At 43.2% G+C, this 13,918-nt stretch overlaps 1 protein-coding gene across 15 annotated transcripts in view; it reads left to right on the forward strand.

Annotated features, from left to right (window-relative positions):
* Positions 1 to 13,918, forward strand: part of LOC133635116 (leucine-rich repeat-containing protein 7-like) — a 396,315-nt gene that overhangs the window by 309,347 nt on the left and 73,050 nt on the right. For all 15 annotated transcript variants that reach the window (XM_062027903.1, XM_062027904.1, XM_062027897.1 and 12 more), the window contains 2 exons: positions 13,568 to 13,697; positions 13,766 to 13,881. In XM_062027903.1, coding sequence (XP_061883887.1) covers positions 13,568 to 13,697; positions 13,766 to 13,881 — 246 coding nt within the window. The remainder of the gene's footprint in view (positions 1 to 13,567; positions 13,698 to 13,765; positions 13,882 to 13,918) is intronic.

Genomic DNA, 13,918 nt, shown 5'->3' on the forward strand with positions numbered 1-13,918 from the left:
ATCCCTTATTCTTCTGTTGTTTGATACTTTACATTAGTTTTGGATGATACCACAAATTTGGGTATCAATCCGATACCAAGTTGTTACAGGATCATACATTGGTCATATTCAAAGTCCTCATGTGTCCACGGACATATTTCCCGAGTTTATGAACATAATATACATTTTTTTAAAACGAAAGAAGATGTTGTGATGCCAAAAAATATCGACGTAATCGTAGTAGTATCGACTAGATATGCTACTGTACTTGGTATCATTACAGTGAATGTTAGGTGTAGATCCACCAAGGGCGTTTGTTTACATTTTGATGCCGGTGAGCTACAGTGTGTAGTGAAGCATGTTTAGCTATTCATCGTCCTGCAGGGATGATACTTGTGAGAAACTCACAAGTATGTGAGTTGTGCTGCTCACAATTCCCCGTTGTTTACAATGGAGCGAGAGATATTCGGAGCGAGAAAGCAACGATTACCCCATTCATTTGAGCGAGGATGAAAGATTCGTGGATGAGGAACGTTAGAGTGACGGACTAGAATGCAGTTCAAGAGATATCTTTTTTCGCTCTTAGGTACAAGCTGGCTCATTGGAATCCACACTCTCTCCTTCTTCTATTGTGGTTCACGGATTTGTATTTTAAACCACCTCGGATACTATATCCTCTTGAAAATGAGAGTCGAGAAGGCGAAATGGACATTCACAGTGACTTTTATCTCCATGACAATACATCGACGAAGCTCTTTAGCATGAGCTAACGTGATAGCATCTGTCTCAAATGCAGATAGAAACAAAATAAATACATCCCTGACTGGAAGGATAGACAGAAGATCAACAATACTACTCTCAGGAGACACCGAACCAAACACTGGACATGTAAATACACGGTTAATGCTGTGCCGCCTGTCGAAGCCTGGCAATGCTGTTGCTAACGACGCTAACTTAGCAACGGGACCTCGTCAGAGCTATGATAAAAACATTGGCGCTCCACCTACGCCAGCCAGCCCTCATCTGCTCATCAACACCCGACGATGCGGTCGGCGGCCCGGAGACGTAGGAAGTCAAGGTGAGGTCGCCGGCGCTAGCGTCTGCTATCCAACAAAGTCCTCCTTGTTGTGTTGCTACAGCCAGCCGCTAATACACCGATCCCACCTACAACGTTCTTCTTTGCAGCCTCCATTGTTCATTAAAGAAATTGCAAAAGATTCACCAACACAGATGTCCAGAATACTGTGGAATTTTGTCGAAGAAAACAGAGCTCTGTGTATTGTGTCCAATAGGGTCCAAACACTTCCTTTGACCTCGTGACGTCACGCGCATACGTCATCCTCCAAAGGCGTTTTGAACCGGAAGTTCCCCGGGAAATTTAAAATTGCACTTTATAAGTTAACCCGGCCGTATTGGCATGTGTTGCAATGTTAAGATTTCATCATTGATATATAAACTATCAGACTGCGTGGTAGTAGGCCTTTAATTGTCGGCATGGAGGCGAGGATTAGTGATTTAGAAGCTAAAACTCTGCCGACTGGGGCTGGACTTTAGCCGCTAGCTAGCTAGCCATGTCTTAAAGCACCTCTTCCTGAGGGCGTTTCAGTGTTATAACTTCACCTTTATCGTTAGTTTTTAAGCCAAAATGCGTCCGTTCTCCCTTTTCTGTCTACACACTGTGTCTGTTTGTAAGTACTCCGTGATTGTGCACTGCGGAACATGCTCGTCTGCTCGTAAACTAGCAATGACACGACGACAGGGGTGCGGGGGGGTGGCGGACCGGTACTTTTCAGAGGCGGTATCGTACCGAATATGATTAATTAGTATCGCGGTACTATACTAATACCGGTATACCGTACAACCCTAATTTTAACCAATTATCTACTTTGACGATTTCACTATTGACAAGTTTGAAAGCTTTCTGAATGTGACAGGGTGTGATAAAAAATAAATTGGTGTCATCGGCACAAAAATACTGTGTAAAGAATAATTGATGATGTGTCACAAAGTCTTTAATGTATAATACAAAAATAAGTAGTCCCAATATGGAGCCTTGTGGAACTCCACATGTTATAATTTGCTGTTATTTATTTGCACATATTTCACCCTATCAAATAAATAAGTTCTGAACCAAATGATTCCTCTGACACCATAATTGCATGATGGCCATAATTGCATAATTGGATGTCGTTGTGGCTTGTGCAGCCCTTTGAGATACTTGTGATTAAGGGCTGTATAAATAAACTTTGATTGATTGATAATAGTGAAATTTATCCCTATAACATTTCAAAATCAATGGTTTGGATAACTAGGAAAACACACATTCCACATTCACCATTATCAACAGTGTCATTGATTTTTTTCAATGAGATCAAGGATTGCCACTCAGCTGATATTGTTCTTCCTGAAGCCATATTGGGATGGGATGAGTTTATTTAGTTTATCCAAGCAGCCGCTACGTCTATTGTATCCAACTCTCTCAAGTACCTCTGAGAATGTTGGTAAAATTGATATATAGAATGATATATATATAATTTTAAGTACCACTCCAAGGAGCCGAGAGAGATTCATACAATAGACAAACGGATCTGCAATTTTAATTTGACAATTTTACCACACACATCATCCACACCTGCAACATGGGAACTCTTCAGGTTCATATTTTTTATAACTTCTGATGTATTAGTAGGTGTAAGAAAAATGAGTTTATATAGGTACAGTACCTTTGAAGTAATGTTGGTATGCTGTTCCCTTTAGTGGGGTTAAGTTTTTCGAAATAGTTTCACCTATAGACCCCAAGTTAGTATTAAAACTGGTGACAATGTCAACATTATTGGGATCATAATGTTCCTTTTGTTTGATTTTGGTGTCAGGAAGGACAGTGAATTTGTTTACACTCTCTGAGTACATTATTTAATACTGAATTCCAGCATTGCTTTTGATGGCCACAAGAAGCCTTAATACGATTAGTATAATAGTTTGCTTACTTGTTCATATTACACAAGTAAGTTTATTTTTAAATTTGGTATACTTTTTTATTTTCATCAGTTGGACTTTTTATGCAGCACTTATAGAGCTTATTTTTCTTATTGATTGACTTCATTATACCTTTAGTGAGCCAATCATTTTGCACTTTTGTATCGTTTTTTTATAATATTTTCTAGTATCGTAGCATTCATTATAGGCTTATTGCGGACTTATACAGCTATAGATAGAATCCCACTTTTTGTGCCTAAGGTTTTCAGATAATCTATTTAAGTATTTTTCTGATAATACTTTCCTTTTGGAAGTACGTTTTCAAGGTTGATTCCCAGACTTTGTTTTAAGATCGATGAAGAGAATAACAGGAAGTGTTGCATCTCACACGCCCTGCGTCAATGCTTTACTATGCAAGCATAGTAAAGCATTTTAATATAGTGATAAACATAGAACATTTTCAAAGACAACCAGAACATTTATTATGGTAGCAGACATTTTATTTCTGTTTAATTAGATATCAGCTTCATCAAGCAAACATTTACTAATGTAGCAGAAGTATATTAAAAATTAAATGCAGTTTCCATTCACTGTTACAGATAGTAATATAAGTTCAGATCAGTTCAATTTGTTATATTCCGACATGTATACCAGATTACAATTGTGTACAAACGAAGGTTGACAGTTTTCATTTCAACAAGTCCGAAAAGGAGTAGGAAGAAGCAAAGCTTAAATCCCACCCCTTCTCAACATAACAACAATTCTCAGAGCAATATAAATCTGATTGCTCTAATTGAATTTGCTTTATTTACATGTACTGTATATATAACTTACTTACATTGACTCTTCTGCTCCTTTAAAACAGGAATATTCAACTAGATTGCCATAGTTTCATCAAGCTAATGCCTGGGGGCCGGATTTCTTAATTTACTATTAGTCTTAGTTTGTATATTCCAAGTGTCTTCAACAGGAAAAGTCAACTGTCGGCTTTATTATAAGAAAATGGAAGAGTTTGTGAACAACAGCAGCTCAGCCACGTAAACTGACAGAGAGGTGTCAGTGGATGTTGAAGCGCATAGTGCAAAGAGGTCGCTGACTTTCTGCACAGTCAGTTGCTACAGAGCTCCAAACTTCATGTGACCTTCCAACTAGCCCACGTACAGTACGCAGAGAGCTTCATGGAATGGATTTCCATGGCCGATCAGCTGCATCTAAGCCATATATCACCAAGTCCAATGCAAAGCGCCGGATGCAGTGGTGTAAAGCACGTCGCCACTCGACTCCTGAGCAGTGGAAACGCCTTCTATGGAGTAAAGAATAACTCTTTTCCATCTGGCAATCTGATGGAAGAGTCTGGGTTCGGAGGTTGCCAGGAGAACGGTTCATTTATTTTGATAACAATTGTAATATCATTGCTGTGCGTATAAAATACTGCAACTGTTGTTCATTTGCGTGTAACATTTACATGTCCTACAAAAGTGTTATTTTTTTCATCATGAAAGGCCAATTTAAATGTTTGTGGGGCGGTATAGCTCGGTTGGTAGAGTGGCCGTGCCAGCAACTTGAGGGTTCCAGGTTTGATCCCTGCTTCCGCCATCCTAATCACTGCCGTTGTGTCCTTGGGCAAGACACTTTACCCACCTGCTCCCAGTGCCACCCACACTGGTTTAAATGTAACTTAGATATTGGGTTTCACTATGTAAAAGTGCTTTGAGTCACTAGAGAAAAGCGCTATATAAATACAATTCACTTCACTTCACTTCACATTTCGGACTGCATTGTGCCGAGTGTGAAATTTGGTGGAGGAGGAATCATGGTGTGGGATTGTTTTTCAGGAGTTAGGCTTGGCCCCTTAGTTCCAGTGAAAGGAACTTTGAATGCTCCAGGATACCAAAACATTTTGGACAATTCCATGTTCCCAACCTTGTGGGAACAGTTTGGAGCAGGCCCCTTCCTCTTCCAACATGACTGTGCACCAGTGCACAAAGTATGGTCCATAAAGACATGGATGACAGTCTGGTGTGTATGAACTTGGCTGGCCTGCACAGAGTCCTGACCTGAACCCGACCAACATCAGTGTGTGACCTCACCAATGCACTTTTGGAAGAATGGTTGAACATTCCTATAAACACACTCCGCAACCTTGTGGACAGCCTTCCCAGAAGAGTTGAAGCTGTAATGGCTGCAAAAGGTGGACCGACATCTATTGAACCCTATGGGTTAGGAATGGGATGGCACTTCAAGTTCATATGTGAGTCAAGGCAGGTGGCCAAATACTTTTGGCAATATAGTGTATATACAAGAGCAAATAAACATCTATTTTTGAAGAGACCCCGCCTTCTACCCGAATGCAGCTGGGATAGGCTCCAGCACCCCCGCGGTAGAAAATGGATGGATTTTTAATGAGATACTGTAGCACCGTAAACAATGAGACGAAAAAAAGATTGCAAGGCTTGCCTGCTTCAAAATGACACCTGGCACTGCTTTAAGGATTCTTGTGCTGTGCTGCTAAGACATCTAAATAAAGGATAAGAAACTCCCAACCTCTTCTCTCTCCAATTCCTCCAACCGTATGGTGGCCCATATGGTCCAAGCTGGTGGCAACAATAAAGGCCGACTTTTGCAATGTTAACAATGACAGTAAATTGTTGTCTCATTAGCATTAGTCTTCTGTTAGCCAGCTATCGTAGACAAGAAGGTCAAAAGGCTCTGCCATTATGTTACAATGAATATGGTTAGCACCATGTCTAAAAATGGTGTGATGAAGGGGGGGGGGACACATTAGATTGTATCGTAATGCATACGTGACTCTGGAACAGCAGATGCATCGTTAATTCAAAAACGTACTGCATATTCAATGTGGTCCAATATTACAGTTCCTGAAACAAAGCCCTAAAGTAGTGGTGCCCATTTGGACCCCGAAGTTAGATTAATTTTTTTATTGGCCCTTGCCATATTCTAAAAATAAAATACATAATCTAATTAAATATTACATTGTTTTGCTTTGTCATCTATGGCAAAACATATTTTTTTATTTGTTCAGATAGTTGAGCTAGCATATATTGACCTACAATTGTCCCTTGTTTATCATGGCCAATTGGTTCCAGGCTTGATAAATGAATGTTCGCGAAGTAGGATTATTATTAATAAATCAAATATTTTCATAGTTAGTGCATAACAAACTGTTACCGACCTTTTAAATATATATTTTTAACATGAATAGAGCCATCTAAACATGAAATAACACCCATATAATCACCTTTACACCTGTTTTACCCAATATGGTAGCATTGTGTGTCTCACCAATAGCGCAGAGGATCCTCCAAGCTTCATTGCTATGGCTGTCACCCGGCCACTAAAACACGGCCCCAACATGCAATACTTTGTCACATCCTGGGTAAATACTCTAAGTTACAACTGGGCTACCATGTGCTGAAACCACGGGCGTTGGTCAACTTGACAGTCGCAGCTACGATCACTAACTTTGTTGTTAGCATTGCTTGTCTGCGTTGACATTCCGCATCGCTGAGGTCAAAGCAGCTGTTTATAGACTGAAGTGCTGCAGTAGGTCCTGCTGTTGTTTTTTGTCATTTCTCGTGTCAAAGTCTCACTAAGGTGTAGATCTGTTACTGATGAGGCAAACGTTTAAGATGAAGTTTATCCAAGAGTTGTTCCGTCAAAAGTTGGTCAATTTGATTGTCGCGGTGAAGATACAGTTGTCAGGACTGGGTCTATGGCGTGGTTTGTTCTCCCAGAAGGCAATGAAAAATTGGCGCGTGCAAGACGTGAATTTAAATACATTTTTAATTCTAACTCAAAAAAAGTACAAACAAAAGGCGCTCACAGCGGAGGTAAAAAACTTGACTAGAAAACAAAAGGCGCGCACAATGGCGGAGAACTATGAACATTAAACAAAAACTTACGTGACAAGGAACTGTGAACATGGCATGAATGTGTGATGTCGCCAGGACGAACAACAGAAACAGAAAAGCCTATATAGTGACAACAGGTGCGTGACTTAACTGTGAACAGGTGCGTGACATGACAATGTGAAAACGTGAGACAGGTGTGTGTGAGTACAAACGTGGAACAGGTGAAACTAATGGTTGCTATGGTGACAAACAAAACCAGGAAGTGAAACAAGGAACTAAGGAAGTGTCCAAAAAACAAAACAGCACATGGCCAAACAAAAACATGAACACAGACATGACAGAACCCCCCCCTTACGGACAGATCCCAGATGTCCAAAAACAAAAAACAGGATCAAGAGTCATGGGAGGGAGGGAGGGGGACATGGCGGTGGGTCGCCAGACCAGGTGTCCCCGAATCCACCGGGGCAGAGTCAGGTGGCGGCGGCGGGTAGACCGCCGCTGAACCTGACGAGGTGGGCGACCTGGGAATGGCCACATTCGTGGCAGACGATGAGGTCGGCGCACCTGGCGTGGCGGACGCCCATGGAATGGCCACATCCTTGGCCGACGAGGAGGTGGGCGCACTTGGCGCGGCGGACGACCAGGCAGAGGCCACCTTCGTGGCAGACGAGGAGGCAGGCGTGTCGTCATCATGGCAGGCGGCGAAGCTTGGCGTGGCGCGTCAGGCGGCGAAGCTTGGCGTGGCGGGTCTTTGTCTTGGCATGGGTGGTCTTGGCCTTGGCGGTCTTGGTCTTGGCAGCGTGGGTCATGGTCTTGGTCTTGGCGTGGTTGGTCTTGGTCTTGGACTTGGCGTGGTTGGTCTTGGTCTTGGACTTGGCGTGGTTGGTCTTGGTCTTGGACTTGGCGTGGTTGGTCTTGGCGTGGTTGGACTTGGCGTGGTTGGTCTTGGTCACTTGGCGGGTCTTGGTCTTGGTCACTTGGCGGGTCTTGGTCTTGGTCACTTGGCGGGTCTTGGTCTTGGTCACTTGGCGGTTCTTGGTCACTTGGCGGTTCTTGGTCTTGGTCACTTGGCGGGTCTTGGTCTTGGCTTTGGTCTTGGCGTGGGACAGCCACGGGCGGCACTTGGCGGCGTGGGGCAGCCACGGGCGGCACTTGGCGGCGTGGGACAGCCACGGGCGGCACTTGGCGGCGTGGGACAGCCACGGGCGGCACTTGGCGGCGTGGGACAGCCACGGGCGGCACTTGGCGGCGTGGGGCAGCCACGGGCGGCACTTGGCGGCGTGGGGCAGCCACGGGCGGCACTTGGCGGCGTGGGGCAGCCACGGGCGGCACTTGGCGGCGTGGGGCTGCGACTGGCGGCACTTGGCGTCGTGAAGCTGCGACTGGCGGCGCTTGGCGTGGAGCGGGTACTGGCGGCGCTTGCCGTGGAGCAGGTACTGGTGGCGCTTGGCGTGGAGCAGGTACTGGCGGCGCTTGGCGTGGAGCAGGTACTGGCGGCGCTTGGCGTGGAGCAGGTACTGGTGGCGCTTGGCGTGGAGCAGGTAGATCTTGGCATGGTCGAAAAACTGGTGGTGGTGGTCGTGCTGGTGGCTGTGGCTTGGCAGGTCGAAAGACAGGTGGTGGGGGTCGTGCTGGAGGCTGTGGCTTGGCGTGACGAAAGACTGGTGGTGGGGGTCGTGCTGGTGGCTGTGGCTTGGCAGGTCGAAAGACAGGTGGTGGTGGTCGTGCTGGAGGCTGTGGCTTGGCGTGACGATGCTGACCCACCCCACCTGAACAATTCCCAGCCCTAGCCCCCCCCTCAAGGAGCGGATCCCAGACGCGCTCCCCGCGGTCTGGAACCGTCTTTTGGGGTGGGCGGAGGGGGTTCAGGAGGAGGGCAGAATCCTCCCCTCTAAATTGTCCAAAAGGTCTTTCGTTCCCCCCCACCTGGGCTTTTGTGGGTGAAAAAAAAATTTCTGACTTGGGCGTGGCATGAGTCCTGGGGGGCGGGGCATGAAAATTGGGTGACTGTGATTGACAGGATCTGATTTCTAAAAACATGTCTTGGTAATGTTTAATCATGGATTTAGAGTCTTTGGTTGGATGTGGCTGACAAGAAAAAGAGTTCAGGGGAAAAAAATCCATGACGTCACCCACTGGCAGCGGCGTGACGTCGTCCTGGGGAAGCCGGGCTGGCTGCAGCTCGTTTCCGCCCGGAGGGGGAGGAGCTTGCGGGAACGATGCGTCCTTTCCACTGCTTGTGGAAGCCCTCCCTGACGTCCTTCGTCGGGAGCGGCGCTTCCGGGACTGCGGTGACGCAGCGCCATCCTCGGACCAAATGGAGTCTCTGTACTCCACGGAGGAGTAGCGCAGCGTTTCCTTCTCCATGGCGTGGAGGACCTCCCACGCTGCCTCGTCCAAAACGCCCAATTTTCTTGCGGGAGAACTTTTATGCTGGCGACATACTGTCAGGACTGGGTCTATGGCGTGGTTTGTTCTCCCAGAAGGCAATGAAAAATTGGCGCGTGCAAGACGTGAATTTAAATACATTTTTAATTCTAACTCAAAAAAAGTACAAACAAAAGGCGCTCACAGCGGAGGTAAAAAACTTGACTAGAAAACAAAAGGCGCGCACAATGGCGGAGAACTATGAACATTAAACAAAAACTTACGTGACAAGGAACTGTGAACATGGCATGAATGTGTGATGTCGCCAGGACGAACAACAGAAACAGAAAAGCCTATATAGTGACAACAGGTGCGTGACTTAACTGTGAACAGGTGCGTGACATGACAATGTGAAAACGTGAGACAGGTGTGTGTGAGTACAAACGTGGAACAGGTGAAACTAATGGTTGCTATGGTGACAAACAAAACCAGGAAGTGAAACAAGGAACTAAGGAAGTGTCCAAAAAACAAAACAGCACATGGCCAAACAAAAACATGAACACAGACATGACAACAGTCGTGTCAAAATGAGCCGCTGTGTTGTCAGCATTGTCCCCCTAAAAGGGGAACTGCACTTTTTTTAGAATGTTGCCTGTCGTTCACAATCATTATGAGAGACAAGAACACACGTCTTTTTTTTTTTTTAACGATTTTAATGATGATTAAAAAACGCTTGAAAGATGTGGCTAATAGGAGTCACCGTTGTCGCCTTCAAAGCCCTGTAAAACAACTTCAAAACTCTTCGTTAATGTTTTGCGTACACATTGCAAGTTTATATATAATGTAGTAACATACATTTTTATAACTATATATAGTATGTACAATATTTACCGTATTTTGATCATTTTAATAATTTCCGGGACTAATGTCTTTAGCGGATTGATTTCTGTTTCCATAGCAGCACACGTCTGACTTCTGGCAACATGTGTGTTCCTACTTCTGGAATCAAACACAAGTGTGTTGTAATCATGGCAGACTTGGTAACAGACAACGAAGACAACTATTTTTGGACTAATTAGGATTTACAACCTAATACATTTGAAGGTAAATATCCTGCTGCTTATAGAAGCCAGCACGAAGAAAGAGTGAGACGTTTGAGCAGACGGAAGCCCGGAGAGCAGGGGTGTCAAACTCATTTTAACTCAGGGGCCGCATGGAAGAAAATCTGTGCAACCGCGGGCTGGACTATTAAAATCATGGCATTAAAACTAAAAAATAAAGACAACTTCATATTGTTTTTTTTGTCTTACAAACATACTGAAAATATTCCAATAAAAATATAGAAAAAAATAGAGGCAGCGGTAATGTTTAGATGCATGAAGGAAAGAAGAAAGTTCATTATTGTTTATAACTGAATACATTTACATATGGATAAAAATGTGTTTTCTTTTGTATTATTATTTTAATTAATTAGGTAACGTTTATGACAACCTTTTTCCAAAACCCAATATAGAATGCGAGATATAACAGGATAATGCATACATTTATCATTTGTTTTCAAAAAGGTTACAAAAAAGTGGGACCCCAGAAATGTATTGTGGGACCCCCATTTTATGACTTGAAAATTCCTAGCGCCAACGCTGATGGAGTATTCCAAAAACAGCAGCAGGCGGCTGTGGCCTGCGGGCTGGTTCTAATACTAATCAAATATCATCCCGGGGGCCAAAGATAATTAATTTGCGGGCCAGATTTCACCCGTGGGCCTTGACTTTGACACCCCTGCCGTAGAGAGAGGGAAACGCGATTTGACGCTATAAAAATGAAACTTGGAGCCAAGTTAGTTCGACATAAATGGCGGGCTTACCCAAAATCAACAGGAAACATCCCGGGCCAGCTGGACCAGATGAACAACTGTCCATCGAGTGAGTCACGATCGATCATGATACACGCAGCATGCCAAGCGTGTTAGGACAACTACAGTACATACGCTGTCTGGCTAGCTCAGCTGTGTACAAGCAAAACATGAAATGTGGGTTAATACTTTACAGATACTGTAAATGATTGTTCATGTTTTTCAGTCAGTACAAATTGGTGTCATATCGCAGTGTTTTGCGTTACAAACTCAAATGCGTCTCGTGCTGACGAAGAAGCGAGCTTATCTCTTTCCGTAGTAGCTTTTACGGCAAATACCGTAGCATGGCAATGTTTTACTACGCTAGAAAAAGAGTTATTCAGTGTTCGCTCTTACAATAATAATGTCGCTACAGTTTGGTTAATATACAGATTATGGAAATTAAAAGCAGCATTGTTGACGGTTTTTGAATGCTATTTTAAAGTGATTTAGAGGTCAAATTGATTGCTCCCATTATCTGCATTGTTAGCCACCTAGAACAAGCCGATTTTTATATGTTAGAAAGCGGGAAAAAAAAAAAAATTGTCTTGTTGTCTCTTATAATGATTGTGAATGATAGGCAAAATTTAAAAAAAAGTGCAGTTCGCCTTTCACCCCTGATATTATGAAGTTCTAAATAATTGAAATAGTTTGTTAATGTCCATATACGTACATGTAACATTGACCATGACATATATGGCCAAATCCTATACAGTACATAGTATATAGTATATCATGTGCCTAAACAGCCACGTTTAGCAAGTCAGTAGTCAGTATTGACAACCACTTGTTCCGTTTTTCTGTACATAAGTGGTGTATGCAGAACCAAATACCTGTTCCCAATTAGCCTGTTCACCTGTGTTTGATGAGCATTCCTTAACTTTCTCAATCTTTTTGCTGACTTTTTTGAAACATGTTGCAGGCATCAAATTTCAAATGAGCTAATATTTGCAAAAAATAACAACGTTTTCCAGTTCGAACGTTAAGTATCTTGTCTTTGCAGTCTATTCAATTGAATATAGGTTGAAAAGGATTACCAAATCATTGTATTTTGTTTTTATTTACGATTTACACAATGAGTCAACTTCACTGTATATTGTAGTCTGTCTACCCATAAAACCCACACTATCAACCCGAAAACAGAAGTCCCACTTGGTGAAGATATTCATTGATTGCTAAAACATATACAATAGAAAATGAGACACCCTTTTCCTGGGTGGCTCTCACGTGAGAGGAAGGGGGGGGTTAATCATTTTGCAATGCCGCCTGCAAAAAATTATGGAAAGCGCCACTCTACATAGCAACTGACGCTGTGGTCAAAGTGGGAATTGCCACAAAACACATTTTAAGATATTCAACACTTTTGCCATATGGCGGGTAAAGTGGATAGTGCAACCCCTCAATTCGTCACGTTTCATGTGTCAGGTAAATTCCGACAAATAGGGCCATATGAATCCCCTTCCTCCTGTACTTATACTACTTATGCTCTGGCTCTGTGAACCACGACAACCTGCTGCTCAAATTGAATTGCCCCTTCAGGGATTAATAAAGTTGTTTGAAAAAATTGAATAATCCAGGCCCAAAATATTTAGAATAAAAATCTGCAATGTAGTGAAGCCGGGATATTTGAAGCATGATGTAGCAATTTTTTAATTTTTTAATTTATGTATTTATTTGACAGGGACTGTACAATTAAACATTGCTACCCACAGGTAACCAATGTCAAAGTACATAGGACTCCTAGCCACAGGCTAATTTGCAACCCTTGTTCCTGGTTAGGCTTTTAAAAAAAAGTTGAGAAAAGTGTAAAACACATACAAAAGGATTAAGACAAGTAAAAAAATAAAAACACATTGAAAACAATTGGCCCCAATGGCCCATACTACACCCAGTTCTAGTGCTCACACTTCTGATTTTCCTTAAGCCAATTTTTCAGTTATGTGGAGAAAAGTTTAATGTCCGACTGTGACTGGCAAGTGACAACCGATATCGGATTGGTTTTAGCATCTACAGTAAATGTACAAAGTGGCCCCTGCATCCTTGGAAAACATTTGGACAGCCCTCCCTTCGAGAGACTACAATGGTCCAAAAAATACTGTTGAACCGCCTTCAGCTTTGATTACAGCAATGTCATGACATCGTTTCTACAAGCTTTTGCAATATAACATTTATTTCTATCAGAGCTACAAGATTTTGTATTGATGACGGTGGATTTGGATCACGTGCGCCAGTCTCCCGATTGTCCTTCTATTTTTTAATAATGGACAGTCGCCGCATGTTGTCAAGACAAATATTTGACCCTTCTTTTTTCCAACGATCACAGGATGTGTCTTTGGACATGTTTCACAAAGCAGAAGAGCAGTTAGGATTAAACGACACAACACAGTAGGAACTCTCAGAGTGTACTCCTGCAGAATGATTTGCTTTATTTCTTTGCCATTTTCTCTGTGTCTCCCTGTTTCTCGCCATGTTTTCCACCCAGTCTCAGCTTGCTGGAGGAACTGGACTGTAGCTGTAACGAGCTGGAGTCCCTGCCTCCAACCATTGGCTACTTGCACAGTCTGAGGACCTTTGCAGCTGATGAAAACTTTCTGGTAGAACTTCCCCGAGAGGTGACCTTATTAACCTCCTTAGTGCCGTAATGTTGCATGAACTGATGGGGCAACTTACGTGTGTTTAGATCGGTAACTGTAAGAATGTGACGGTGATGTCGCTGCGCTCCAACAAACTGGAGTTCCTTCCCGATGAGATCGGACAGATGACCAAACTACGGGTCCTAAACCTTAGTGATAACAGGTATACACACACTCCTTCAGGAAACTTTTATCAATGA

Source organism: Entelurus aequoreus, linkage group LG19 (genome assembly GCF_033978785.1).
Source record: "Entelurus aequoreus isolate RoL-2023_Sb linkage group LG19, RoL_Eaeq_v1.1, whole genome shotgun sequence".
Lineage (NCBI taxonomy): Eukaryota > Metazoa > Chordata > Actinopteri > Syngnathiformes > Syngnathidae > Entelurus > Entelurus aequoreus.